Raw genomic sequence first — 26,409 nt, 5'->3', positions numbered from 1 at the left:
CTTTCAAACAATCCCTTTCACGTTATTAAACCCACGCAGGGGACATCATTGGCTGTTGTTTCACTTTTCTTCTGCTGTTGTTTGGGTAGAGAACAAATGTGGAATACTGTTTTTTCATCACTTTTTGTTCAGCAAGTAGACGAGATTTTTTTTTTAAATCAATTTGGTTAGACACATTTAGCATAGTTAGATAATCATTCAAAATATACCTAATTGAAATTAAATTAATCAAAGTAGCCTAATTAAGCAGGATGCGAGTAGCTTTGGCTGACGACAATCATATTTGAGTAAAATAACATTCGTGTTAGATTTAGATTAACTTTTGGAGTAAACTAACATAGGCCTAACAATATCTGGTAGCCTAATAAATTCAATGTAGGTTTCCCGTGTTAAAATATCCTCTATGGAAAACCCCGTCGTGGAGTGGGAAGAGTGGTGCATACAGTACCAACATACAACCCTCACTGATCGCACGAAGTCGGGTGAGCCCTGGCAGTTTAGAGAAACATCCTCAAACAGGCTACTGAAATCAGAAAAGTTACTAAACTGAAGTTGAATGTTTGGATTTCGGACTCTGCCATATCACACATACGAAAGAAAACTATGCCAAAGTGGAAATAATATTTGATCACAGATGAATTCTGCTAAAACTTCAGCGTTTAGTCTTGGATTTACGAAGCTCACTCGGATCCAAGAAGATCCCAGTTATGTGAACGATCTCGTAGGCATCCAGCATAATGTGACCGGGAGGTTTGACATGAGCTATCAATAAATTATTGTATTTGTGTAGAGAAATAGCAATCGTCCCGCACGGAGTTATTCGGTGACTGGCTCTCACCAAAGACTACCTCAGCGCAGCGGACAGGCACAGAGAAGAGAGAGCAAGACGGCGTGGTAGGCTATTTCAACAGAAGAAGGAAACAGAACATCTATGAAAACAGAACAGAACATCTATGAAAATACTCATTATTTAGATTGAATACAATTCGTTTCGGTCCTCTGCTGCTTTGGAATGATGCCTGCGCGTTCTGTGGGTATTTACTTTCTACTCGGATTTATTCACATTTGTTCAGGTAAAGACAACACTATTTCACCTTCGTTGACTTGGGTTTTGACTTTATATTTTAATAGTGATGTTCCTGTAATACAATAGCGTATTTTTATGTGCGCTTGCGTTCATGAGTGTGTGCTTGTGTGTGGGAGTGAGAGATGGGTTGGGTAAGTTGATGAGTATAGACTGACTTGGCTATACACTTTAATATCATGCTTTGGTATCTGTTTCATCCTTTGACATTGTGTGCAAGCATGGCCATGTGGCATAAACTGGTCCTTGACCCAGGCAGCCTGTCTGATTTATTGCCTGACTGCTGACAGGAAGTGCCCTTATTGCCCTAGCTCTTTAAAAAGGTGTACTTATGAATCACTGCCATTCACATCAGCAGAGATCCAGATATGAAGAATGAGACCATGTCCTCATTATATTGTTTTAGGACCCTGACTCTGTGCTTTCTGCTGGGTAATCACCTATCAGGGTGCCAGTTTTGCCACTATCTGTGTTATCCTTAGAGTCAATGTGATAACGATTGTGGTGTGTGTGTGTGTGTGTGTGTGTGTGTGTGTGTGTGTGTGTGTGTGTGTGTGTGTGTGTGTGTCAGTGTGTGTGCCCATCTTCTGAAAGCACCTGAAACCCTACCTTTTCAAAGAGTATCTTAAATAATCCCTCACCTCAACTCCCCCCCAAAAAAGACTAGCAACTTTACTGAACCAACACTTGCACTTGACCCCCCCCTCCCCCCAACACGCACACCCTCCGAGCTCTGACTTTGCAGATAACTACTTTATTGAGGGACAGTGTACTTACTATGCCTGTGATATGTGGTTGTCCCACCTAGCTATCTTAAGATGAATGCACTAACTGGATGTGGCTCTGGATAAGAACGTCTGCTAAATGACTAAAATGTAAAGTGTGACAGAGAAATAGTTGTCATAAGACTATGATCATAATCTTCAGGAGTAAATCTTGAGGGGAATGTGAAAAAAGGGCTGACCAACCGGTCAAAAGGGCTGACCAACCGGTCAAAGGAGCTGACCAACCTGTCAAAGGAGCTGACCAACCGGTCAAAGGAGCTGACCTCCTGGGCAACACACACATCAGTAGCGGAGCTGGTTAATGACTAACAATAGAAAATGGCCCAGGTCAGTGGAGAGATGCCTAATGATGTCCCATTGATATGATTTATCATCTGCTAACACTGTTAGGGATTTCTGACATATATACACACTCTCAATACACAAACCCCTTGCCTCCTCTGTATGTTTGTGAATGAAAAAACTGTACTTAGCTATATGAGCAAGGAAACAAACTTATAATGGAGTTATGAAGACAAATGGTGTTTGAGAAACACTGATATGAGTGTTAGATAGCAGCCCATTATCGGCTATATGTTTCATAGCAGAATTGTGTTGAGGAAGTGCTAATGACAAAGGGAAATCCACTAATCAATGCTCCCTTTCAAGCCGGGCTGGTGTGATTGTAAGTGTGAGTGTGTGTATTTGTGTGTGTGTGTGTGTGCGCATGACCTCCTTAGCATCCCAGATTACAGGGACGCTGGAGGTAATAGGCCCATGATAGCCCAGAGGCCTGCTGTGCTGAATACCATCCCTTCAAAGTGGTCCCTGTTTACCAAACAGATTGTACTCAGGTGTTTCACTCCATAACTCTGCCCACCATACTTGGACAGGTATTTGAAGAATGCTACCTTGTCTTGTCTCTCCCACTCCACAGCACATCAACAGACAAGAGAACCGGCGACCATTAAGTACAACACAATAGACCCGTGCTGGTGTTGTGCCCAGAGGGCTTCTCAGACACCATACAGTAGCTTTGTGTAGCTGCCTTGCCTATAGGACATCCCTGCTATCACACTCCCATTCTTCTTCTCAATGCTACATCTGGTACTGTAATTAAGTAATCCATAATACTGTAAATGATGCCCATTAAAAGCAGGTTCCTGCAGGAAAGGATTTGTTCCCCAATAAATCCTGATTATGCATCCCTGGAGTGACAACATGATGCTAAGCTGCCTTACCCCCAGTCCCACTCCTCCCTTCTCCTCCCTCCTCCTTCCTCCCTCCCATGTTTTTAACAGCCAACATTCTCCTTAATGAATGCTCTGTAAACACTCAGCCTTAAAATAAGAATCTTTCCCAAGAGAAACACATACAGTACCAGTTAAAAGTTTGGACACACCTACTCATTCAAGGGTTTTTCTTTATTTTTACTATTTTGTAATTTGTAGAATAATAGTGAAGACATCAAAACTATGAAATAAAACATATGGAATCATGTAGTTACCAAAAAAGTGTTAAACAAATAAAAAATTATTTTAGATTTTAGGTTATTCAAAGTAGCCACCCTTTGCCTTGAGGACAGCTTTGCACACTCTTGGCATTCTGTCAATCAGCTTCACCTGTAATGCTTTTCCAACAGTCTTGAAGGAGTTCCCACATATGCTGAGCACTTATTGGCTGCTTTTGCTTCACTCAGCGGTCCAACTCATCCCTAACCATCTCAATTGGGTTGATGCCAGGTGATTGTGGAGGCCAGGTCATTTGATGCAGCACTCCATCACTCTCCTTCTTGATCAAATAGCCCTTACACAGCCTGGAGGTGTGTTGGGTCATTGTCCTGTTGAAAAACAAATTATAGTCCCACTAAGCACAAACCAGATGGGATGGCGTATTGCTGCTGAATACTGTGGTAGCCATGCTGGTTAAGTGTGCCTCGAATTCTAAATAAATCAACTACAGCGTCACCAGCAAAGCAACCCCACACCGTTACACCTCCTCCTTTGAGCTTCACAGTGGGAAGCACACATGCAGAGATCATCTGTTCACCTACTCTGCGTCTCATAAAGGCACGGCGGTTGGAACCAAAAATCTAATTTGGACTCATCAGACCAAAGAACAGATTTCCACCGGTCTAATGTCCATTGCTTGTGTTTCTTGGCTCAAGCAAGTCTCGTCTTATTATTGGTGTCCTTTAGTAGTGGTGTCTTTGCAGCAATTCGGCCATGAAGGCCTGATTCACGCAGTCTCCTCTGAACAGTTGATGTTGAGATGTGTCTGTTACTTGAACTTGTCACAACACAACTGATTGGCTCAAACGCATTAAGAAGGAAATAAATTCCACAAATTAACTTTTAACAAGACATACCTGTTAATTGAACTGCATTCTAGGTGGCTACCTCATGAAGCTGGTTGAGAGACTGCCAGGAGTGTGCAAAGCTGTCATCAAGACAAAGGGTGGCTACTTTGAAGAATCTCAAATATAAAATACATTTTGATTTGTTTAACACTTTTTTGGTTACTACATGATTCCATATGTGTTATTTCATAGTTGTGATATCTTCACTATTATTCAACAATGTAAAAAAATGAAATAAAGAAAAACCCTTGAATGAGTAGGTGTGTCCAAACCTTTGACTGGTACTGTATATGTTTCCCTCCTTTTGAATTTAGTTTTTTTTCTGGACTGTTGTTTCTAAGACTGCTTGTTAAGTTGGGCTTGTGAATGAGTAAAATTGGCTTGAGATAATAGTCTCATGTCCAGACCTTGTTTGGTCTTTAGACTCTCTCAGCCAAACAGTAGCTGGGTCATTGGGGAGCCAGATATCTCCTTCTGAAGGAGGTCAGTCGGCAATGTGAGAGGAGAAGGGAACAGAAGAGAAGTGGGTTAGAATATGCTCTGTCATTTGCGTTTCCAGAGGGGAAGAGAGCATGAAGACACCTGGCCTACCACTGCCTGGATAGATGAGCACAGGTCAGAGTTCACATGTACCTGAAAACACTAGGTAGTTGACAGTGACGCAGTGACACTCCCATGCTCCTGACAGAGGGACATCCCACAGCCCTGTGTTGTGACACCGTCAGTAATAATACAGCGTGGAGTATAATGGGCTAATGCAGCTTGATGATTAAGCTGACCTGCTATGTCATCCTGTATGCTAATGAGTCTCCCTCCAGTCTATTTGACGCTGACAGTGATGTGCTGTGTTCCTCCACTAATGAGACTCCTATTTGATGACGAGGCTGACGGCTGGGCCATCTTGTGCTCTAAAGAGTCTCCCTTTGATATCCCTGTTCGTGAGGGACTTGTCAGTTTCCTTCTGTTCGTCCTCTGGAATAAGGAACTAATGAGGGAGAAGCAGCCGAGGCCAGTTTGAATGGAATGTGTCTCCCAGCATGTATTTTATCTATTCCCTCTCTCTAGATTCCATCACCATGTGATATAAACGACTGAGGCTTTAAAAAAGAGGGGAAACGGGAGGGAGGGAAGGAGAGAGAGAAAGGGAGGGAAGGAAGGAGAGAGAGAAAGGGAGGGAGGGAAGGAGAGAGAGAAAGGGAGGGAGGGAAGGAGAGAGAGAAAGGGAGGGAGGGAAGGAGAGAGAGAAAGGGAGGGAGGGAAGGAGAGAGAGAAAGGGAGGGAGGGAGGGAAGGAGAGAGAGAAAGGGAGGGAGGGAAGGAGAGAGAGAAAGGGAAAGGGAGGGAAGGAAGGAGAGAGAGAGAAAGGGAGAGGGAGGGAGGGAAGGAGAGAGAGAGAAGGGAGGGAGGGAAGGAGAGAGAGAAAGGGAGGGAGGGAAGGAGAGAGAGAAAGGGAGGGAGGGAAGGAGAGAGAGAAAGGGAGACAGAGAGAGAGAGAGAGAGAGAGAGAGAGAGAGAGAGGAGAAAGAGAACAATACATGGAGGAAGAGAGATAGAGAGGGGGAGTGGAGGAGTAAAACATGTGTATAATCACCCCCTACAGTGTGTTTTGTAGAGTTCTCATATCCTCTCCTCGGGGTTGGAGTTGGAGCTGGCTCATTCATGCTGGCTGAAGAAGTCTGCTCAAATGGTTGTTTGTTTAATAGATGTCAAGTCCCCTATATTGGGGTTCTGAACCGGTTCCGACTGACATTTTGGTTTACAAAGCACTCTGTGAATGTCGTAGGGTCCCGTGCAATAGTGCCAGAAAGCCCCATCGGTTTGCTCTCCACTACCAGTTTCTCAGCAGAGATGACTTGAAGTGTCAGGTTTCAGACCCCATATTTACATGAAAGGGGACAGTCTTGCAAATCCAACAATTGTGGTTTCATCTCGTTATGATATTCTCAGCCGGATTTAAAGCTCTCAGCATGAAAAAATACTAAATTATCTCATGGATTTGAACGACAACCACTTTCTCTTGGTCATAGACTGACAAAATCACTTCACGCTTAAATCTGAAGTTGTAACGAGTCTGCTCATATTTGAATGGTGTCTCTGTGCCACTCAGTGGACATTTAGGAGAAAGTCTATGTCAGTTATATGAAATTGTGCCAATATTGTACTGTCACTAAGTATGATCATATTTATTTTAGTTATAAGAAATGTGAAATCTTATTTAAATTTGGATTGTTACTATATTTAGAAAGTATTTTAGGTATTTCAAGCACTATTGTCCCACTTTTGTTGAATAGGGGGGAAAAAGTATTTGATTTTTTGTAATGTCATATTATTTCTAATGTGTACTTGAGCTTGTGTCCTCAAAAGTGAGGAATGTATAAATATGTTTACCAGAAAGGTGGTTCCAGACCTTTCTAAAACATATCCAGTTATTGTTTATGGCCATCTTGTGAAAGATAATAGTTTGCATATGTCTATTTGTGCGGAAATCAACATTTTGCTCTATCATTCAAGTTAAAAGGACATGCACACAGCTCAAGCTAAATGTAGCATTCAATCATTCCTCTATGTTCTTTCTCTCTCCTGCCGGCAGCAACCTTGGCATAGCTTACTCCCTCAACCACACCATAATGGTTTTTAAAGCAATTTGTTTCCTTCTCTTTTTTGGGGTGGATATTTTAAACCTGGTTTGTGATTTATGTTGGAAGTGAGTTGGCAGTGTTTTTGTTGAGAGTTGAGCTGGAGGTGATAGTATGGAAAGATTACATTGTTACCTTTTTCATACCTTGACATAACGCACACACTCCCACATACACAACACAGTGATCTACAGTTAACCCATATGAAAATAAAGCTGTGACAAATGGACCCTGTAAGCAAGGTCTGTTGCCAAGCCACTAGAAGAGCCCTCACTGAGAACTCTGCTCACTAGGAACACTTGAATACCTGAGAAAGAAATTCTATCACCCCAACAGAGATGACTAAGACCTGCAATAAACCACAATAAAACCACACCGTTATGCAACTGTCACCATCCATTTGTTTTCACTGCTTGCTTGGTCGGTCTCGTTCATGCTTTATTGGTTTGTGGCTCAATAAAGCACAGCACAGTTATACAGTGAATTTAGAGGGAACTTTGCCGTGGAGTATTTCTTGTTGTCAATATCTGAGTTATTTCATGTCTTTCTTTCCCATACTAATAAATGTATCCTCTTTCATTCATTGACAAGTTGTTTGAAATATCTTTTGTGTGGGTGCGTGGGTAATGGTGTTTGTGTGTGCTCATTTGTGTGTGTGTGCGTGTTGTCAGAGTTGTGCTGAAAGCAGTGTTTCCTGATTGCTTTCCTTGTTTACTTGCTGGTTTCCTGGGGTGCTCAGTGAGCCGTGGCCGCCAGCCTGGGGCTGAGGAAGACACGGAGGGCTTTAACAAGTGCCTGTGGGGCTAGAGGTCAGAGGTCATCACACCTCCACACACACACGCAGACACTCCTAGGTTTTTGTGGCGGATCAGCGCCTGCCCCAGAGGAGTGCCTGGAATGTGTGTGTCTGAATTATGTTCTTGGCCTGGGGCATGGAGTTCCCCTCGACCTCTGCCCACTAGGCTCCCCCTACTCCTTCTCAGCCTCCCCCTCTCCCCTCAGCCTCCCCTACCCCCTCCTCCCCGTCAGCCCACGGTGCTGTGAGGTTTCAGACTGTTGCATCCTGGGACCTGAGGTGAAGCAGAGAGGTCTCTCCCTAGAGGACCCTGTCACTGTTACTGACCCTGAACCAAGCAGGCAACCATCCCTCTGCATACCATGCTGTTCTGTTGTTTTAGATAGCATTCTTTAGCTTTGGGCCCGATGGTCTAAGGGTCTTGTGGACTATTTGTTCTATCTCGACCAAAGCTTCCTGTCCTTCTGAGGTGTCCGGCCTCAGCTGTGTGCTCACTGCTGAGGGAGAGCGAGGTCAGTTTTGGATAATTGGTCCTGTAAATAAACGCTGCTTAGTTTTTTCTCCTGCCCATGGGTTTGTATGTGGTTGAGATGAGGAGAGATCCCACGTGTCTGGCCCCGGAGTGTCTGTTTACTTTGGCTTTCCAGCCAGTGTCCTCCTTCTCCTGCTGTAAAGCTATGGAGACAGGGAGTGTGTGGAGAGGGTCAGACAGCTGGTTTCACTCTAAAAAGGGTCTTTGTGAAAAACACTATTGGAGTGCATATTATGTTGTTATGACAAGGCATCATGGGTTGCTAATACCCCAAGTGGGGTTTATACCTATAAAAAAGGACCTAATACTGACCTGTCTTATATTGTGTTATTTTTAGAGTGTCAATACCAGCTTTTCTCTGAATAGAATGTGGCTGAATACAAAGTGGAACCCATTGAGCAGAGCTGACCTAGGTGAATATGTTAAATCATATAAAAGCCTGCTCCTCTCAGCTCTAGTCCATCTCCCCTAGCTGGTCTCCTGACTACCCCCCCCCCCCCCTAAAAAAATCACTCTCCCTCTTCTTCTCGGTGGGAGTCCAAACAGAGCCCTCAGGATGGCCCTACATGTCTTCATTCTATTTAATACACTAGGATTCCTGATGGTCTTCTTGACGTCAGCCAAACACTTACTAAGATAAGATTATTGGGCTGCTTTATGCATAACCCTGTATGTTTACAGAAGAAATCACATATAATGTGATTGGGTGGCATGCCACATACCCATGGCACCTAGAGACAAGTAGCTCTCTTCTTATCAAACAACATAGTTTAACCCAGCCAGGTGTCAGCTGCACAGAACCCACCTTGGCAGCTTGACTCATAACTAGCTTCATATTTTGCTCTCTTCTTGTCCTCCCTCTCCACCTCCTGCCATACCCTTCCTGACGGCACCGTTTCGGGACTCCAACAACATGCTCTCCTCTACTGTCTAGGGCCAATTAGCACCCACTGTTCTAGGACTAACCTCAGTAGGAATAGCTCCCACAACCTACATTATCACAAACCATCCACCTGCCCCAATTGAATTTCAATGTGAAATGGTCTGTATTAGATAGTCAATGGTTAAGGGAGGATAAGGTTTGTGTGGGCAGCCAGGTATGTGTGGGAGGAATGATGTTTTCAAAGGACAGCTGTAAAATGCCATGGTGATAGCAGAACAAAGGCTGCTGATATTCATTTGGCTCTGTGTCAACTCTCTTAAAGGTGCCCATCGATTGATTGATTGAATATGAGATCTGATCAATACTTTTCTTCTGGATTTTTCCTGTTCTCTTGCAGTTACACATGGACACACACACACACACACACACACACACACACACACACACACACACACACACACACACACACACACACACACACACACACACACACACACACACACACACACACACACACTAGTGATTAGCTTGGCTCTTTGAACAATTAAGCCCAGGATTAGAACTAATCAGGATGTGTGAAACAGCTCAATCTTGTTAGGGAGGATAGGCAAAAAATGGGCATTATCCCTGTACCACACACCCATTCCTCCTGCTCTCTCCACCACGCTCAGTCAGTCATTAGTGACACACCAGATACACAGTTCAAAGCTTTCTAGGGAAGGCTGAATCTTAATGAATAGCTTTCTCATCAGCACAGATTTCTTCATAAAGAGTCCAAAACTCACTTAATTGGCCTTAATTTGCAGATCTATGATGAGACAGTATCAGTAATGCTGGGGGCTGGTATCCATGATAAGCATGTATATTGAGTCAGGCTGAAGGCTCCAATAGTTCCCATAATTGTTTGGGATTGAACACCCCCCTGCAGTACACCTGGCCTTGCCCCACTCCACCACTCTTAGCCTAAACATCAGCAGCATGTGACCATGCCACTCTCATCTGAATGAGTTAGAGAGAGAGGGGTCCGGATTGGTCAGTGCAGTGGTCAGATCTTTGATAAAGAATAAGCTGAGATCAGCTTGTCAATGTGCATCAGGGACACATTTATATTAGATTTAGACAGGATTCTGCTGGGTACATTTTTCACTTTAAAACGCATGAATTAACATTTTAAGGATTCAGTACTCTGTCTCTGTCATTATGTAGTTCCCATGGAGTAAATGATAAACACCGGGGAAAAGTCAGCCGATTCACAGTCTTGGTATACTGTAATTGTAAACATTCCTCTATTGTGTTCGGCTTGGCTCCTCCATTGTGGTTGCTTGGTTTACCAGGCCTCAGGCAGTGGTGGTTCACTTCAACCGGATGAATAGATGGATAAACCATCATGGCTCCAGTCCCAGAGGCTGGCCTCATTCTTCGTCTGGTCTGGTCTGGGCTGGGCTCAGCATGGCATGGTTGGTATGCTCCCTAGTCCCTTTACATTAGAGGTGTGTTTAAATGTTTAAACTTTAAAACATTTCAATTCATTTGAGATCCTTAATGTCAAGGAAAATCCCATACCCAAAATCAATGTTTGTTTTCTGATTTATTTCACAAAATAAAAATCTCAGTATAGTTATCACAAAATATATTATTTTCCATGTTATACAGTGCCTTCAGAAAGTATTCACACCCCTTGACTTTTTCTTAGTTATGTTGTGTTAGAGACAGAATTTAAAATGTCAAAGTGGAATTATTTTCTTAGACATTTTTATAAATGAATTAAAAATTAAAAGCTGGAATGTCTTGATTCAGTAAGTATTCAACCCCTTTATTATCATAAATAAGTTCAGGAGTAAAAATGTACTTCACAAGTCTTATAATAAGTTGCATGGACTCACTCTGTGTGCAATAATAATAATATGATTTTTGAATGACTACCTCATCTCTATACCTACCCCACACTACAATTATCTGTAAAGATCCTCAGTCGAGCAGTGCATTTCAAACACAGATTCAACCTCAACGAGCAGGGAGGTTTTCCAATGCCTCACAAAGAAGGGCACCTATTGATAGATGGGTAAAAACATAAAAAGCAGACATTGAAAATCCCATTCAGCATGGTGAAGCTATTAATTACACTTTGGATGGTGTATCAATACACCCAGTCACTACAAAGATACAGGTGTCCTTCTCAGTTGTCAGAGAGGAAGGAGATTACTCAGGGGTCTCACCATGAGGCCACTTTAAAACAGTTACAGAGTGTAATGGCCGTGATAGGAGAAAAGTGAGGATGGATCAACAGCATTGTAGTTACTCCACAATACTAAGCTAAATAACAGAGTGAAAAGGAAGCCTATACAGAATATAACTATTCCAAAACATACATCCTGTTTGCAATAAGGCACTAAAGTAAAATTGCAAAAACAATTGGCAAAGAAATTACCTTTATGTACTGAATGCAAAGCACTATGTTTGGTGCAAATCCAACACATCACTGAGTACCACTTTTCATATTTTCAAGCATGGTGGTGGCCGCATCGTGTTATGGGTATGCTTATCATCGGCAAGGACTAGAGAGTTTTTTTTAGGATAAAAAGAAATGGAATAAAACTAAGCACAGGCAAAGTCCTAGCGGAAAACCTGCTTCTGTCTGTTTTCCAACAGATACTGGGAGACAAATTCACCTTTCAACAGGACAATAACCTAAAACACAAGACCAAATATACACTGGAGTTGCTTACCAAGACGATATTGAATGTTACAAAGTGTCCTAGTTACAGTTTTAAATTATATAGGCTTGAAATTAATATATGGCAATACTTGAAAATGGCTGTCTATCAATGATCAACAACCAACTTGACAGAGCTTAAAGAATTTTCAAAGAATAATGTGCAAATATTGTACAATCCAGGTGTGCAAAGGTCTTTGAGACTTACCCAGAAAGACCCACAGCTGTAAAACACTGCCAAAGGTGTTTCTTACATGTATTGACTCAGTTAAATATTTCTGTATTTCATTTTAAATACATTTGCAAAAATATATATAATAATAATAATAATAATATAATAATATTTTCACTTTGTCATTATGGGGTATTTTGTGTAGATGGGTGATAATAAATATATTTATTCAATTTTGAATTCAGGCTGTAACACACTAAGTCAAGGTGTGTGAATACTTTCTGAAGGCACTGTAGCCTAACTAGACGATAGGCTATAAATGCCCGGGAGAAAGATGTCAAATGTAAATAATACCAGAGGAAGAGGCAAACTTTAGGCTACTTTGGTGAATTTGCGAGGCATGCAAAAAACATTGCCAAGACATATGCGCACCACATTTTTTCTGCCTGCCCCCTCCTCTCTCTCCCTCGCGCTGGTTCGCCTGGGGCGTAGTCATTACACAGATTATGTTGCTAAACGTTTCTTAAACGGAAGCAAATTAAACAAAATAGGGAGGGACCTACTTGAATTTGTCTAATACATTTTTTGTTGTTGTGATTAGTCAACTGTTTTGACTAATAATTACACCCCTGCTCTTTCTCTTCGCTAATGATTCAAGTGTGTGTTCAGTCTTCGGTTTTGTACTTGTAGAATATCCTAGACTATTCCTTGATGATTAACCCTGTTTTACTGAAGTTCCGAGACATTGCAAGTCAAGAAATTGCGAGCTAGAGCATTCCATTGCGTGACACAGCTTTTGATTGCCGATAGATCGGCCATCAGCATGGTTATGAATGTCTGCCTGGGGGCCGACCTGCCTAAACTGTGCCCCTCTCTCTCTGTCCCTCGCTAGCACTTTATAAAATATGTGTGTTTGTGTTCGGCAACTAATCAGTCTCCTCCGTTCCAAAAATACTGAATCTAAGGAGTCGATTACTTGCGTAATCAAATCTTGACACTCAGAAATGGGAGATGACACCGGGAGTCGATGGGAAGGGGTTTGAGGAATAAATGATTTTGGAGTCAACTCTCCAACACTACATCATTGTTAACAGTTGGAAAAATGGCAGAGAAAGAAACGCGACAGCAGTGAAGTCCTGTATGGTAATATTTTGAGAAGTTATATGAGAAGGAAATGCTAACTGTGCGAGGTGGATTTGAGGTACAGTAACGATAGTACAGGTGCAAGGCTTCATAGAGGTCGACCAATTCATCGGAATGGCCAATTAAGTTTTCATAACAATCAGTTATCAGAATTTTTGGACACCAATTATGGCCGATTACATTTCACTCCACGAGGAGACTGCGTGGCAGGCTGACCAGCTGTTATGCGAGTGCAGCAAGGAGCCAAGGTAAGGTGCTAGCTAGCATTAAACTTTTCTTATAAAAAAACAATCAATCTTAACATAATCACTTGTTAACTACACATGGTTGATGATATTACTAGTTTATCTAGCTTGTCCTGCGTTGCATATAATCGATGCGGTGTCTGTTAATTTATCATTGAATCACAGCCTACTTCGTCAAACGGGTGATTTAACAAGCGCATTCACAAAAAAAGCACTGTCGTTGCACCAATGTGCCTAACCATAAACATTAATGCCTTTCTTAAAATCAATACACAAGTATATATTTTTAAACCTGCATATTTAGTTTATATTGCCTGCTAACATGAATTTCTTTTAACTAGGGAAACTGTGCAGTTTGGTCCGCCTGGCTTGTTGTGAACTGTGTGATGACATATTTATAACATAACATTGAAGGTTGTGCAATGTAACAGCAATATTTAGACTTAGAGATAAAATGCAGAACCGTTCCTTATTTCACTGAAAAAATAAACGTTTTGTTTTCGAAATGATAGTTTCCGGATTTGACCATATTAATGACATAAGTCTCGTATTTCTGTGTGTTATTATATTATAATTAAGTCTATAATTTGATAGAGCAGTCTGACTGAGCGGTGGTAGGCAGCAGCAGGCTCGTAAGAATTAATTCAAACAGCACTTTCCTGCATTTGCCAGCAGCTCTTCGCTGTGCTTCAAGCATTGCACTGTTTATGACTTCAAGCCTATCAACTCCCGAGAATAGGCTGGCAATACTAAAGTACCTATTAGAACATCCAATAGTCAAAGGTATATGAAATACAAATGATATAGACAGAAATAGTTCTATAATAACTACAACCTAAACCTTCTTACCTGGGAATATTGAAGGCTCATGTTAAAAGGATTCACCAGCTTTCATATGTTCTGAGCAAGGAACTTAAATGTTAGATTTCTTACATGGCACATATTGCAATTTTACTTTCTTCTCCAACACTTTGTTTTTGCATTATTTAAACCAAATTTATTTGAGACTAAATAGATTTTTTTGATGTATTATATTAAATTAAAATAAGTGTTCATTCAGTATTGTTGTAATTGTCATTATTACAAATATATATATAAGAATTGGCCAATTAATCGGTATCAGCTTTTTTTTGGTCCTCCAATAATCGGTATCGGCGTTGAAAAATCATAATCGGTCGACCTCTAATGCGTAACCATCTGAAAGAGACGCATCGTGAGGCCCAAACCATTGCTGGCAGCTGCATTGTGAATTCAGTTGGAATTTTATACATTTCTTGTAACTTTTTTACTAAAAATTATTGGGGGAAAAGGCTGTTTAAACCTCAAGAAATGTTTTACATTTTTCACGTCCCTATTCTCCATCACATCAATTCAAGTCCCATAAAACCTGCTCATGTTCTTCAGCCACTCCACCTAACCTGGCTGAGTTCAGTCTTAATGGGTGTGAATGACTACGTCAAGGAGAAGAGGGGCCTCAGTAGCTCTGGCTGTTTGAGTACAGTAGAGTAGAGTATTGTGCCCTGAGGGCTAACCTTATCACGGAGAGAGGACATGCCGATCTTCAGCATAATTAACCAGAGGTTGACCTTGTAATGTAGCCTCAGCCTGTGCCTGCCTGCCTGGCTTCCTGCCTGGCTGGCTGCACTATCAGGAGTCAGTCTCCTCTCCTAGGAGAGCAACACTCAGTATGGACGGACGACGCATCATTTGGAAGCTTCTAATGAAGAACTGGAATTATGGCCGATTTCATTAGTGGGGAAAGAAGATTACTGTAGTTACTATACAATGTGGGAGTGATTGAGTTAGTGTGTGTGTGTGTGTATTGGTGTGGGTGTAGGCTTATCCGGTTTCCCTGTACTGTGTACTGTGTACTGTGTACTGTGTACTGTGTGTGTGTGTGTGTGTGTGTGTGTGTGTGTGTGTGTGTGTGTGTGTGTGTGTGTGTGTGTGTGTGTGTGTGTGTGTATGTGTGTGTGTGTGTGTGTGTGTGTGTGTGTGTGTGTGTGTGTTGTAAAGTGGGTGTACACAGAGCATTTCAGGTCGAGTGTGAGATAGGGGCCAGGAACAGGGTTGTCTGTTTGGTTTGTTCAGCAGTATGCACCTGAATGCCACAGATACAAAAGACATCAATACTTATCTTTCATCCATTCAGTGTGATGTGCGCGTCACAAATACTTCAGCCCTATCTGATCATAATGATACCATCTCATTCTGTGCCCTGTATGTTCTGCAGTAAGCTGATGATGAAGGTAATTGTTTCTCCTCAGCAGTAGAAGCCACAGTATACTCTGTTTGTCTCTCTCAGACTGGGTTGCAGTACATCCAGAGCTCTTCTCTCTCTACCTGAAAATAAGTCAGAGTTGAGTAACAACAACAGCGTGTGGCGATCCACCAGCCCCTCCACTGCAGAGGCGCTCACACTGCTACTTTAAGCTGAATTTGATGCCTTTGTGACTATCTGAAATTGAAACCTTACCTCATCGGAAGAAATTACTCCAGGGTGATAGAGAGAGGATGGGGGGGTTGGAGAGGGGGTGCTGTGTGGTAAGGGTGGGGATCAGAGCTGTGGAGTGGTGCTGTCTCTGACAGCATTGGTCTCTGGTGGTTGTGTGCGAAGATAATGAACTCGTGAGAGATCCAGGCGGAGGATCAGTGGTGGTGTGGATGATCTCTGTGATAAATGGGACATCAGATAGTCATTCATCTCACTGGCATTTTCTCCCACAGAACCACACCGCACCTTTGCTTTACTCTGCTCAGTAGCAACACACCTTGGTTTCACCTCGGAACATTTACACCTGCAGTGTGTCTGACACACAATACTGTACATTCATCCACTACTGCCATTTATGATCAAGCTAAAAACATATTTTGTATGTTTGATTATATTTTTTGATTAATGGCCTCTGCATAATTGCAGAGTTGATGGGTGGTTATGCAGGGTCGCATGGCTACTACTGTATATGATGAGTGTCCTGCAGTGAGCGGGTCATTAACCCTTAATCCTATCCCCTCTAGCCACACGGGGTCCATTCCATCCTCATCTCTCACTGAACACAGCCACTGTTGTCTCCCTGCACTCACACATATATCACACTAGTGCCTTTAACAATCCCTCAATTTCAGCTAGCAGCGTTCGAGGGTAGAGAGAAAGAGATAAGTGATACAGTAAGAAATGTCATCTCGCCAGGTTAGAAGACCTGGGGGGAGTGATTGACATTAAAAGAATTCCTGTAGAATTCAGGTTGGGTAATTTTAGAGCTCTAGGAATGACTGTTCTTCACTATAATTAACTGACTTGCTCCTCCATGGCAGGGCAGTGTATTGCTAGACTGCATGTTTTATTGCCACTCTTCCCTCTGTATTCCTTTTTTTATTGAGTCTCAAAGGTCAAGATGTCTTGCGGTTGTGTAGTGTTTGAGGGATGGTTCCATAGGATATACAATGGGAGGAGAAGACAGAGTGGCTCCTGTGGATAGAGTCAGAGTGGGGAGCGACGAAGTCTCAGTTGTTTCCAACCTTAATCACTTTTAGAGAGTGGTGTGGGTCCAGGGGAGTGAGATGGGGGTTATAATGTGTGGATGTGTGGTCACAACCTTAGCCCCCCAGGGTAGATTCGTCTCAGCTCTTAGACCCAGTGAGGAGCTCCCAACTCCCAGTCTAGCTAATGACTGACTGTGGCCTTGGCCAGGCTAGGGGAACACTTATCTAGCCCCTAGCCTCCCCCAACAGAAGGGAATGTCTTTTTAACAACATCCCAGCCAAGCACATTACTTGGCTGTATTGATAGACAATGCCCACTCAAGCCGAATTGGCCCCTCATTCATTTCCTGTCCAAACATTTACATTGTCTTGTAAATCATGTGCTAAATCCCAACAACAAGATCCTTTCATTCCACCTGGCTGCTGCCGGGATTGTTTCCCTTGTCTAGGATCAGCATCCTCTGAAAACAGCCTTCTCGGAATCTCAATCCTGCCTTGGATTTATGATGCCATTCATTCCCATTCAGGCCAATAACATCCAGGGTTCCGACCATTCATTCTGCTGTTTCACATGCACCTTTATGGAAATAGCCTCTGTAGACCGGCCATTAACATTGAAAGGGTGAGAGAGTCCTTTCAAGTTCTAAGAATGTGTTTGTATGTGTGTATGTATGTGTATGTATGGTTTATGTTTGATTGTGCTCACAGATGTAGTGTGTGTGTGTGTGTGTGTGTGTGTGTGTGTGTGTGTGTGTGTGTGTGTGTGTGTGTGTGTGTGTGTGTGTGTGTGTGTGTGTGTGTGTGTGTGTGTGTGTGTGTGTGCATGATGGGGGTTCTGTAAGTGGGATATGCACTCCTGAGTGGGCTATGGTCCCATGCTGCTCTGTAAATGGCTTGGTGCTCAGTGCAGCTCATGCTGTCTCCCCTCACAGTGTGACAGAGAGTTCACATCTAGGCCGCCACTGTCAAGGGCGTAATTAAGATCTAAAATAAATGTAGTTCATGCTGATACACGCACACAGTTCTGTATTATAGCACTCTGCTATTGCCAGCACCCAGGATTACTCTGTATGATGGTGTCAAGCAAATAAATAGTGCCATGAAAATGACTGTCGCGCTAGTGTGTGAAATTTGAAAAGCATTTGAGGATTTGGCAGGCCTGTATGAGACTGCTCTTTCTATAGACTGTCATTGCACACACACACACACGCACACGCACGCACGCACGCACGCACGCATGCACACACACACACACACACACACACACACACACACACACACACACACACACACACACACACACACACACACACACACACACACACACACACATTATATGACTACTTTGCAGTCTTATTGAACTTCATTTCTCTCCCTTACTTAATATCCTGCACCCTGTGCCTCTGTTCTCCTCTCAGTGTGAAATGCACAGTGGGCAGAAATGCACCAGCAGGGGGTTTGACCGAGCCCCAGGCGTTTGCTCTTACTGTGTGTGTGGACAGCCCACATGCTCAACTAGGGGCCGTAACATTGAAAAGGGCTTCTTTACACGTATCAGAATTCATAGCATTTTCCAGCCATGTTTAGGAGTGAGTTTCAAATAGACTGTGTGTGGCACTACTGCTTCCGTCAGTGGACATTTTGAGAGCGAGTGGTTGTAGGCATCTCGCTCACACACAAGGCCACACACAAGCACATAAACACACATACATTCCTCTCCCACATACCTGAGTAAATGACAGTGTTCAGCTGTTCATTTAATTGCAGTTTATACAGCCTGAGAAGGCTGCCAGGCACTCTCTCTTGCCCTATTTTTCACTACAAAGAGCCTGAGTGTGTGACTGTGTGTGTATGTCTGGAATACTGGTCTGGAAGGCATGGGAAACACAGACTACAAAGTAGTGGGTGACTTGACATTGCCTCGGTTGACTTTGAAGTTTCTGGTATGGAAAGGACAGAATCAATTTGTTACGTCCTTATATAACTATATATCCCATCAGGGGGATTTGATTTGCATCCCCTGGGTGAGATGAGGCATACATGGAGTACGTGGTCAGTTGAACAGTATAGTAACCAACAGATCTGATGAATGTTTCTTTCAACACATGTGATTACCCATAAACACTGCTCTGCTCCTGCACACCCTTAGATGTTCTGCTGAATCCCAATTTGCCGGAACTCATTATAAACTTGGCCAGGGAAGAGAGAGAGGGGAATAGAGAGAGAGGGGGATGAAGAAAGGTTCTACATTCTGGTTTCTCTGAGAGAGCCATAAGGCAACTCTCCTCCAATCTCCTCCACTTAACGTCCAGAGCAGAGCAGAGCGTCCTCTCTCTCTCTGATGTCCAATGGACTTTGTCACAGCCAACTTGATCCTGTCCATCCCTTCCCGGGTTCCAGCGCAGTATTCCGTGCCAGCACTGTACTCTTCCCTGCATACCGTCCTGTTTTTCCCTGTTAGTTTCCATCCCAGATCCCAGCCAGAGACGTTCCGCAAATACTCCCAGACGAATGAGGTCATTAAGTATAGGGTACGGGGGTCTCCCCCAGTCTGAACATTGACATCATACTTAAACCTTCTCAGGAGACAGACAAGCTGACCTAATTCAAGACCGCAACCCATTAGTCTCAACTCTATTAAAGAATCTGAAGTAGAATCATAGCAAAAACACCAAACCATCCCAATATAAATCTCTTGTTTTCCCTCTCTCTCTCTCATCTGTTTCGTGTTTGTTCTTTTAAATAACCGTCTGTGTTGTATTAGCTGTAGAGACGGTAGACCTCTCTCTCCAAATGAGAGATGTTGTTAAAGGCATAGAGCAGCAACTACGGACCAGCCAGCTCCAGAGTGTGGACAGTAATCCTGGGCCTAGCCTGCGGATCACATCAATGCAGGTAACAGACTTTTATGGACAAATGTGATTGTTTCAACAAGCAGTCCCTCTGCTCTATAGCCCCCCCTAACGCCTCCCTCATATCTGCCTGCTCTAATTAGGCCTGGCAGGTTTTCTACCAGGTGCAGTCATAGTGACACATAAAGATTTACCTAGTTACCTTGTGTGTAATGTATGTGCCTATATACATGTAAAAATGCCCAAATAAAGGAAACACTTGATTCAATGAGGGACACTGTAACGGTCATCGTTGCATGAAGAAGTGGACCAAAGCGCAGCGTGGTAAGTGTTCATGATTTATTCATAGAACTGAACACTGAATAACAAAACAACAAAGAGGACGAATGAAACCGAAACAGTTCTGTCTGGTGCAGAAACAAAAACAGAAAACAACTACCCACAAAACACAGGTGGGAAAAGGCTAGCTAAGTAAGGTTCTCAATCAGAGACAACCATAGACAGCTGCCTCTGATTGAGAACCACATCCGGCCAAACACATAAAAATAGAAAACATAGAACACAAAACATAGAATGCCCACCCCAACTTACGCCCTGACCAAACCAAAATAGAGACATAAAAGGGATCTAAGGTCAGGGCGTGACAGTACCCAGTACCCCCCCCCCCCTCAAAACCTCAACCTATAGGGGAGGGTCTGGGTGGGAATCTATCCGCGGTGGCGGCTCAGGTGAGGGAAGTGGACCCTTGGCACCGACCCCGGACTGGGGACCCTCGCAGCGGGCCCAGGACAGGAGGGCGACCCTGACTCTGGCAGCTCCATGCAGGAGGGAGACTTTGGCAGCTCCAGACAGGAGGGAGACTCTGGCAGCTCCGGACAGGACACAGGCACAGGACTCACCAGGCTGGGGAGACCTACTGGAGGCCTGGTCCGTGGAGGAGGCACATGATAGACCGGGCTGTGGGGGAGCACTGGAGATCTGGTGTGTAGCCTTGACACCACTCTTCCGGGCTGAATACCCACTCTAGCCTGGCACGTGCAGGGAGCTGGAACAGGCCGCACTGGGATCTCCTGGCGAACTGGGGAAACCGTGCCTATAGCCGGTGCAGGATATCCTGGCCCGAGGAGACGCACTGGAGGTCTGGAGAGCAGGGCTGGCACCATCCGGCCTGGCTGGATCCTCACCCTAGCCCGGCAGGTGCGGGAAGCTGGAATGTAGCGCACCGGGTTAAGAACGCGTACTGGAGATCTGTAGCACCAAGCTGGCACAAGACGTGCAGGGCTGGGGAGGCGCACAGGAGGCCTGGTGCGTGAGGCTGGCACAGTCTTCACCAGACAGCTAGCACGGATCTCAACGAGTATGGAGAGCTGACTCAGGTGACATCAAATCGAGGACACACTCCGTCGGGCGGATGTCGTGCCTCATTCACCAACACAGCAACTCTCTCATTACTCTCTCCTCCAATCTCCCCATCAACTCCTTCACTGTCTCTGCTTTGCTTCCATCGCTCACCTCCAATTTCACCCTGACTGGCTGTGGTTCCATCCTCGGCTCAGTGCCCCCTCAAGGCCGACTGGGGTACTGCAGGCTGCCACTAGCAACTAAGTTATCCTTATAACGTCTTCTGTGTTACAAGGCCATACATCTGGTGTATTAGAAGCAATTATTGTCACCAATATTGTTTTCTAAACATTTTTAGTTACACAAAGTTTGCCATTTTTCCATTCACTATAACAATGCCTGCAGGACCGTGGTTGGCCTTGAACTTCTGTGGCTTCACTGAGAGGGGACAATCGTCCCCCCCCTGGTGCAGGTGTGGTTCCTAAATTAATTAAGCAATTAACATCCCATCATGCTTAAGGTCATGCATAGTGTGTGTGTGTGTGTGTGTGTGTGTGTGTGTGTGTGTGTGTGTGTGTGTGTGTGTGTGTGTGTGTGTGTGTGTGTGTGTGTGTGTGTGTCAGTTGTCACCAGATCTCAACCCAATTGAATACTTATTGAAGATGCTGGAGCGGCACCTGAGACAGCGTTTTCCACCACCATCACCAATACACCAATGATGGAATTTCTTATGGAAGAATGGTGTCACATCCCAGAATATATGCCAAGGCGCATTGAAGCTGTTCTGGCGGCTCGTGATGGCCCAATGCTCTTAAGACACTTTATGTTGGTGTTTCCTTTATTTTGGCAGTTACCTGTATGTTGCATGTGAGTGCTGAGTGCAGAGTGCTATGTGTGTTGTCTCTGTGTATGTCCACTGTTATGATAGATAGTGTGAAGACCCTTGAGGTTCGTTGTAATCCGTTTTCAAGAATCAATTTCCCCCCTATTCCTGTCTATGCCATTTGGCCAAAGGGATGAGAGGGGAGGATGCACATATTAGATTACTCTTCCATTTACCACACTATGAACCCACCGGACAGACTCATACATAGGTAATCCCAGACACACCCCAGGCGCAGATTAACTTTACCCGCTACATCAGTTCTGATTGGCCAGGACTCTCCACTTGATGCGGTGATGTCATTTAAGGCATCACCGATACCAGGGGGTGACATAGTGGCCTGTCAATGTCACCAACCGCAACTCAAGTACCTGGGTGTTTGGGGAACCAGCGTGTAGACAATTATTCACATTGAGTGCTTGTCGTGGGCCTGGTGTGTGAAGCTGGGCCAGAAACTGTAACCCGACGCTACACCTCTTCACACTGCTGCCTGTGGAACTGCTTTATCTCCAGATCAGTTTTTACTACTCATTTCCTGTGTGTGTGTGTGTGATAATGTGGTCTCCTACCTGTAGAGTGGTTATTTTACATTGAGAGATTGCAGCCATTGTAATCCCAAGTGCCATGCTTGGATTTGCGGTTGATATCGCATCTCTTTAAGTGGTGTGTTTGCATCACCCCGCTCATGGCATCGCAATCTGTTTGGCAAGCTGAGACACAGGAACGTAAAGGAGATACTTTGGGTTCAGGGCCACCAACAGAGTCATGAAACCACACTTGATCTCAGCAATGTAATACTCGACATATGCTCAGACAGTCACTGCATAGTCTTTGATGTTTTAATAAAGAGGTTGATGTCTGTTCTGTTTTCATTCATTCATTTTTATGCGTTCATACAGTATCTGGGTGGAACTATGCTTATCAAGGTGTGTTGGATATCTGTACAATACTATGGTCTCTTGCTTGCTCTCACACTCTCTTTGTCTCTTCCTGGAAAGAGAACCCAGGGCAGTTCTGAAAAGACAGAAGAGATTCACCTCTCCCATCTTCCTTCCTTCACTCTCTCCTCCCATCCTCCTTCATATTCCCCTCGTCCTCCCCTCCACACCAAAGCTGATTCTCATCACTACAGCAGAAGAGCCTCAGAGATGATTGACAGTCGTAAGAAGGAAGTGTATGTCTGGCGTGATAATACCGATAATAACGATTACAAATGAACATTGGTGTGTGTTTGTGTTCTTAAGGTGTATGCAGTGTGGATGCATACCTGTTATGGTCTGTGTATGCATGCAGTGTTTGTGTGTGTGTATGTGTGTGTGTGTGTGTGTATTGGTCTGTGTGTATGCATTCATTTCGGTGTGCGAGTGTAAATTTGTATGTGTGTGTGTGTTTATGTGTGGGATTGCGTGCTGGCTTTTGGCTGGCTCTTTGCAGATAAGGCTTGGTCTTCCTCAAGCCCACCTGTGGCGGGGTGATACTACAGCCCAGTAACACCAGCCAGCTCAGGGAGCTTCTACACCCCTCAGGCACAAACCCAACATAATTAAAACAAGCAACACAACAAGCGTGCAGAGAACAGGGAACTGGGTAAACTGGCGGTCGTTCTCCACTCCATTTATTACCCTTCTGAATATGTCTGCACAGGGTGTTTATTGAAATTCAAATTAAATATGTATGATCTTGCCCTGCGGCGAGGTTGGTGGTTTTCTGTATTTTCCACCATGGAGTTGTTTGTGTATGGATGTTTGTGTTTTTGTGCATTCATTTTAAATGCTTGATGGAGCCCTCTCACCTGCCTTAGAAAACACCCCATAATTATGTTTTGTATGGTTTCATTATAGCGAGACTTAATTAGATCATTGTTCTCAGGATGACAAGGCATGTAGGTTCTCTGTCCTGGTGGGTTTTCAGTGTTATCCATGGGACAAAGTAATGAGCACTACTGGAAAAGGAAATGTAGGAGTAGTGTACCACCTGGCCCTCTGTCCCTTCTGACTTCCCGAACGCTCTGCTGATGAAATGAAGAGTATAGACGTTATCGATCTTCCCATATATCAGTTTCCCTCTACCTGCAACCTAATGGGGGATGTGGGGTGCAAAGGTCCTGTGTGTGTGTGTGTGTGCGTGTGTGTGTGTGTGAGTGCGCATGCGCACGTGCATATGTGCCTGTGATTCATGGTGAGGCTGACTGGAAGCAGCAGTTGATCAATCGGAATGCCCTCTTTCAGTGACATTCCCAGCAGCACCTTGCCATCAAGGTCTGTGTCTAGAATTCTGTTGAGCCAGTGGAATGCCATACCTACTGCACTGAAGTCATAGCATCACTGAATATACAGTATATCATTTCTATTTGTAATGTAGCAAATCCGTAGTCATTTCCAGAGGAAGACAAAGAGCACACGCATCCAACAGACATACAATGTGTGAGGTATTTATGTGGCTGACTATTTGTGGTTTAAAGGAATCAGTAGGACGACAGCACTGTGACTTTTCCTCCCCCCACAGTCTCTGTGCTACAGTACAGTAACGTGTTGCAGCTTCTCTGGTGTAGGTCTGTGAGTTAGGGCTCTGTATCTGCTCTACTGCATCATCTCCCCATTAAAGCATTATAAAACATGAACTCCCCAGTCAGACCCACTGCGGGCCCTGTAAGTCAGCACTGTGAACCACTGTGCTCCCGGCCACAAGAAAGAGCAGCCAAATCACACCCCTGTGTTCCCAACAGGCAGTAAAACAGGTAATATACTGTACCACCCAAAACGGCTGCAATTACTGGACAGTATTAACTGTCCTCTCTCTCTGTCTCTCTGTCTCTCTGTCTCTCTGTCTCTGTCTCTCTGTTTCTGTCTCTCTGTGTCTGTCTCTCTGTCTCTCTGTTTATGTCTCTCTGTCTCTCTGTCTCTCTCTCTCTCTCTCTCCTCGCTCTCTCTCCCTCGCTCTCTCTCTCTCCCTCTCTCTCTCTCTCTCTCTCTCTCTCTCTATCTCTCTCTCTCTCTCTCTCTCTCTCTCTCTCAGAGTATCACACACAGACAAGCATAGTTAAGCACTTAAACCTTTTTATGCCAAAGTGGATCCATTCAAATAGTAAGGGTAGCTACAGTAGAGCCAGTACAAATGTCCTTTATTAGTTGTAACAGGGAAGAAGATGAGTAAAATCTGGAGAGATGGTGGAACGGAAGGATAGAAGGACGGAGGGAGGCAGTAACACGGAGCTCATTAAGGAGCCTTTGTCTAATATCCCCTGAGGGAGGGGGGGGGGGGGGGGCCCACTCAGGAGGCCAGGACACTGTGGAATGAGTGACAGGTAAACAGAGTAGGAGGAGACTGTGATTGTTAGTGTTTGCATAGATGGAGGTTTTGGCCCATATCTCCAGATTTTCCGTAATGACTTCAAGGAGAGGCTCTACTCGCAAACACAGAAGGACGCAGTTGCACATACCAGCACTCTTGATTTGGAGAAGATAATTACTCAACATTAAGACCAGGTGTTTTAGCTTACACCCATTTGAATGATCTACAATGTGCATGCACGCTTGTACGCACACCACACACCCACACACACGTTCTCCCACTCCATTGTCATAAATAATATTCTGAGAGCTGTAGGCTGCCTGCCTCCTGCCTGCCTGCTAACTGTCTGCCCGCTCGCTGCCTGCCTGACTGCCTGCCTGCCTGCCCGCTGCCTGCCTGCTACCTGGCTGCCTGCCTGCCTGCCTGCCCGCTGCCTGCCTGCCTACCCGCTGTCTGCCTGCCTACCCGCTGTCTGCCTGCCTGCCTGTCCACTGCCTGCCTGCCCGCTGTCTACCTGGCTGCCTGCCTGCCTGCCTGCCCGCTGCCTGCCTGCCCGCTGCCTGCCTGCCTGCCCGCTGTCTGCCTGCCTGCCTGTCCACTGCCTGCCTGCCCGCTGTCTGCCTGCCTACTTGCCCGCTGCCTGCCTGCCTGCCTGCCTGCTGCCTGCCTGCCTGCCCGCTGCCTGCCTGCCTGCCTGCCTGCCTGCCCGCTGCCTGCCTGCCTGCCCGCCGCCTGCCTGCCTACCTGCCTGCCCGCTGCCTGCCTGCCTGCCCGCTGCCTGCCTACCTGCCTGCCCGCTGCCTGCCCGCTGCCTGCCTGCCTGCCCGCTGCCTGCCTGCCTGCCTGCCTGCCTGCCCGCTGCCTGCCTGCCTGCCTGCCTGCCTGCCTACCCGCTGCCTGCCTGCCTGCCTGCCTGCCTGCCTGCCTGCCTGCCTGCCTGCCTGCCCAGCTCCCAATCTGCCATCTTCTGCAGCTTTGCACCACTTACCCAGCAGAATGTTAATGTATAATTCCTTAAAGAAATAGCCCCTGACTGCTGCCTGATAGATATAATTTTTTGGTTGAAATAATTTATTAGGGAGGGCTAAACCCCATGGCAGAACATGGAAACACTTCAAAGCCTTGTTTAATAAAACATACAGTGGACATAGCAGCTTTCTCTTCTTCTCCCTCTCAGAGAGTGTTACTGTGCCGACAGCAGGATCAAAGACTTCTGACAAATGGAAGTTGATT

The 26,409-nt window shown here is 44.7% G+C and overlaps 1 protein-coding gene across 1 annotated transcript in view; it reads left to right on the top strand.

Annotated features, from left to right (window-relative positions):
• The first annotated feature begins 363 nt into the window (after positions 1 to 363).
• The window catches only part of LOC135548371 (roundabout homolog 1-like), a 190,196-nt gene continuing 164,150 nt past the window's right edge, over positions 364 to 26,409 (top strand). The window contains exon 1 of the mRNA XM_064977904.1: positions 364 to 1,073. Within this exon, the coding sequence (XP_064833976.1) occupies positions 1,013 to 1,073 (61 nt within the window). The 5' untranslated portion in view covers positions 364 to 1,012. The remainder of the gene's footprint in view (positions 1,074 to 26,409) is intronic.

This window comes from Oncorhynchus masou, chromosome 11 (assembly GCF_036934945.1).
Source record: "Oncorhynchus masou masou isolate Uvic2021 chromosome 11, UVic_Omas_1.1, whole genome shotgun sequence".
Lineage (NCBI taxonomy): Eukaryota > Metazoa > Chordata > Actinopteri > Salmoniformes > Salmonidae > Oncorhynchus > Oncorhynchus masou.
Note: the sequence above shows the minus strand (reverse complement) of the source record. Positions and strands in the feature narration are given on the sequence as shown.